The sequence below is a fragment of the Papaver somniferum genome, unplaced genomic scaffold (genome assembly GCF_003573695.1).
Source record: "Papaver somniferum cultivar HN1 unplaced genomic scaffold, ASM357369v1 unplaced-scaffold_15, whole genome shotgun sequence".
Lineage (NCBI taxonomy): Eukaryota > Viridiplantae > Streptophyta > Magnoliopsida > Ranunculales > Papaveraceae > Papaver > Papaver somniferum.
Window position 1 is genome coordinate 2,765,993 of NW_020624376.1, and position 3,408 is coordinate 2,769,400.

Genomic DNA, 3,408 nt, shown 5'->3' on the forward strand with positions numbered 1-3,408 from the left:
TTGGTAATTTATAGGAGATTTAGTTGTTTTAGAAAATATTTTTTCTTATATTGTGGGTCAAAAGATATTTTTTTGGATTTTATTATGTAAAATTTTAAAAAATTTCCAAAAAAAATTAAATGGTGGGACCAAAATCAACCAGAAACTCCGGTTAACCACAACAAGTGTTCTGAGGGTGTATCACTATCGTCGAGTATACTAAGCTAATATTCAAACAAACTAAATTACTGATATAGCCTCATATTATTTATTTCTCATCACTTGTACGGGTATGGAATAAGGGCAAAATTGTCCAAACGAAATTTGCAGCTTCAATGCTACAGTGCCTAAGGGGTCTTCCTTCATAATAGTAATAGATATGCCCGTCATGTGCATCGAGGTGTGTGTTTTATGTATATTCGCCTAGGAGCGGAGTAGTAAAAACGTTAGACAAAAGATCATGAAATGCTTGCTCACTACTGGTATCATTTTTCTTAATTCCCTGGCTTTAGGAGTCCATGCAACGAATAAAAATGTCCCCCGGGAAATTTTAAATGCCACTACCGGTAGAAATAATCCCACATCTTGATATCCGCCTGGATATCCTGTATTTGTGAAACGGGTACAGCCTCAATCAGAGAGGCTCGTGGATTCTCGATTTTTATTATAGGGAGAAGTCCCATTGCTGCATTGCACCTCAGTCTTCCAAAAGCATTGATTTTTGTTATGCGTTGCCCTTGAAGTGTTGGATTGTAAAGATAATTGCATTGTAAGACCCATCTGCTGGATTCTTCATTAATTTCGAATTCACCGTCTCCACGATACATCCCATAATTTCTTGCTGGTTAGACGGGTAAACTAATAAATGCTTGGCATACCTCCCCACGATTAAATTTATGACTATTTTTAATTAGAAAAACTGATTAAGATGGTAATGAGTTTCTCTGGATGAAATCACTTTTGATGCTATATAAAGACCTATCCGTAGTGAAGGGAAATAGTATCCTCATCACTTCAGCATCATTCTCTTTTAAGCTGTAGCTATTATAGGAAAATGAGTTCTTTTTCATATCTAGTGATACTATTAGCGCTGACAATCAATGTCAGCCTCCTCATCCAAACCACTCATGGTTTCTCTATTCATGAAGCCACTATCAAAGACATCCAACAAGCTTTCGAAAACAAAACTTTAACCACTAGGAAACTAGTTGAGTTTTACATCCAGCAAATCCAAGCCCTCAATCCACTTCTTAAAGCCGTGATCGAGGTTAACCCTGACATATTGGATCTGGCTGACCAAGCTGACAAAGAAAGAAGTTACAAGAATGGGCCTTTCAGTGGGATGCATGGGATTCCAATCCTTATCAAGGATAATATTGCAACAAAAGATAAACTAAACACTTCTGGCGGGTCTTACGCTCTCGTAGGGTCTGTTGTACCACGTGATGCAGATGTAATTGCTAAGTTGAGAAAGTCGGGAGCGTTGATCATGGGGAAGGCCAGTATGAGCGAGTGGGGAGCTGTCCGTGGTACTAAAGTTCCCGCTGGATGGTGTGCAGTAAGCGGACAGGGAAGGGTATGCATACAACTCCAACGTCTAAATACATCATGAGACAGCTATGCATAGCTATTAAATGTTTAGATAATATAGTTATCGAACTAACGTTAATTCACTTGTGCGTGCAGAACCCATACTATCTAAGTGGGGGTACATGTGGTTCAAGTAGTGGCTCTGCTATTGCTGTGGCCGCATATTTGATAATAGTTGCTTTGGGAACGGAAACAGATGGCTCATGCCTCTGCCCATGCAGTTTTCACTCAATTTGCGCAATCAAGCCTACGGTAGGACTATGCAGTCAGTACGGTGTTATCCCAATTGCGCCAACATTTGACACAGTTGGGTAAGTGCGTACATAAATATGCGGCAGTCAATTGTTCCTTACAAAATTTATATATGTATATTAATATTGAATTTGGATGCAGACCTATTGGTAAAACTGTAACGGATGCGGTATACGTACTGGATGAAATTGTTGGTCATGCTGACTTCAACATTGAAGCAACAACCACCGTGAAAGACTTCATACCGGAAGGTGGTTACAAGCAATTTCTTAAAAAAGATGGCCTCGTTGGAAAAAGAATCGGTGTAGTCCGAAATCCCTTCTACACTTATCCTGTAGGTTCAGCACTTCAAAAACTCTTCGAAGCCCACATCGAGACACTCAAGTATATAATACTAAGCTCATCATTCCTTCTGCTGATTAATTTGTTTTACTGGCTAGTTCGTATTTATCATATAAATAACGTACTCCCACATTGTTCAAATAATTAATGATCTCCTTCTTTCGACAATAACATAGGCAAGCAGGTGCAGTTATAGTGGACAAATTGGCAATCACCAACATAAACACTATTCTCAATCCCGCTCTAAGTGGTGAAACCCAAGTAGAGAAGTTCGAGCTAAAGGTGGCCCTCAATGCTTACCTAGGAGAACTAGTTTCTTCTCCAGTCAGGTCGTTAGCTGAAGTGATCGCCTTCAATACAAAAAATCCTTCTTTGGTAAGTATATATATGAAGTGCATATGCTAGCTCGTATAGTGGACGTATGCATCTGTCTCTTATAGTCTTACTATCAAAAGATAAGATGATGGTTGACACTTTCATCCCATTCAGAGAGTTTCCTGCTAGCATTTCTTGCTCCATAAACAAAGTAGACAGTAGTTAGAATTTCTATTTACCATATGTTGTACAAAATCAGTACTAATGGAGCATCTTCATTAAATGATCAGGAGAAAACAACTACATATGGTCAAGACTTTTTTATAGGTGCTCAAAAGACAAGTGGAAACATTGGGGCAGCAGAGAAAAAGGTGTATGAGAAGCTGAAAAAACTTGATGATGACGGGTTTGTGAGTCTGATGAATAAAAACAATTTGGATGCAGTCGTGACTCCAGGGAGTCGGTTCTCAACAGTGCTTGCTATTGGAGGACACCCAGGAATCAACGTTCCAGCAGGATTTCAACCGAATGGAATGCCTATTGGAATCACATTTGGTGGACTAAGGGGTTCAGAACCAAAGCTCATTGAGATTTCTTATGCTTTTGAACAGTTGACACTTGCTAGGAAACCTCCTTCCTATGAAATGTTAACAAAGACTCTAAACACAATTGCCAACCAAGACGGTATTACTAGCAGCGATTCCTTAATCGAAATGATCATTTAGCTGAGTTTGTTTTGTATGGTTTTAAGAAAAAATATGCTAGGCCAAATAAGGTGATTTATTTGAAGCTTCTGCACTATGTCTTCGAATTAAGCGCGTATGTTGAGATTAGAGATGTCTTTCTTTATTTATGATCTTTCTCTTCTTATTTTTATGTTTTTCTTGGAGGTTATGGTTTTATGTCCCCCTCCTTGTTCTATTTTCTTTT

At 38.7% G+C, this 3,408-nt stretch overlaps 1 protein-coding gene across 1 annotated transcript; it reads left to right on the forward strand.

The window, feature by feature from the left end:
• Window positions 1–997: 997 nt before the first annotated feature.
• LOC113335510 (probable amidase At4g34880) lies at window positions 998–3,408 on the forward strand. The gene is made up of 5 exons (XM_026581545.1): window positions 998–1,555; window positions 1,666–1,880; window positions 1,963–2,205; window positions 2,340–2,538; window positions 2,769–3,408. The coding sequence occupies exons 1-5, from the start codon at window positions 1,034–1,036 to the stop codon at window positions 3,201–3,203; spliced, it is 1,614 nt and encodes a 537-aa protein (XP_026437330.1). The 5' UTR covers window positions 998–1,033; the 3' UTR covers window positions 3,204–3,408.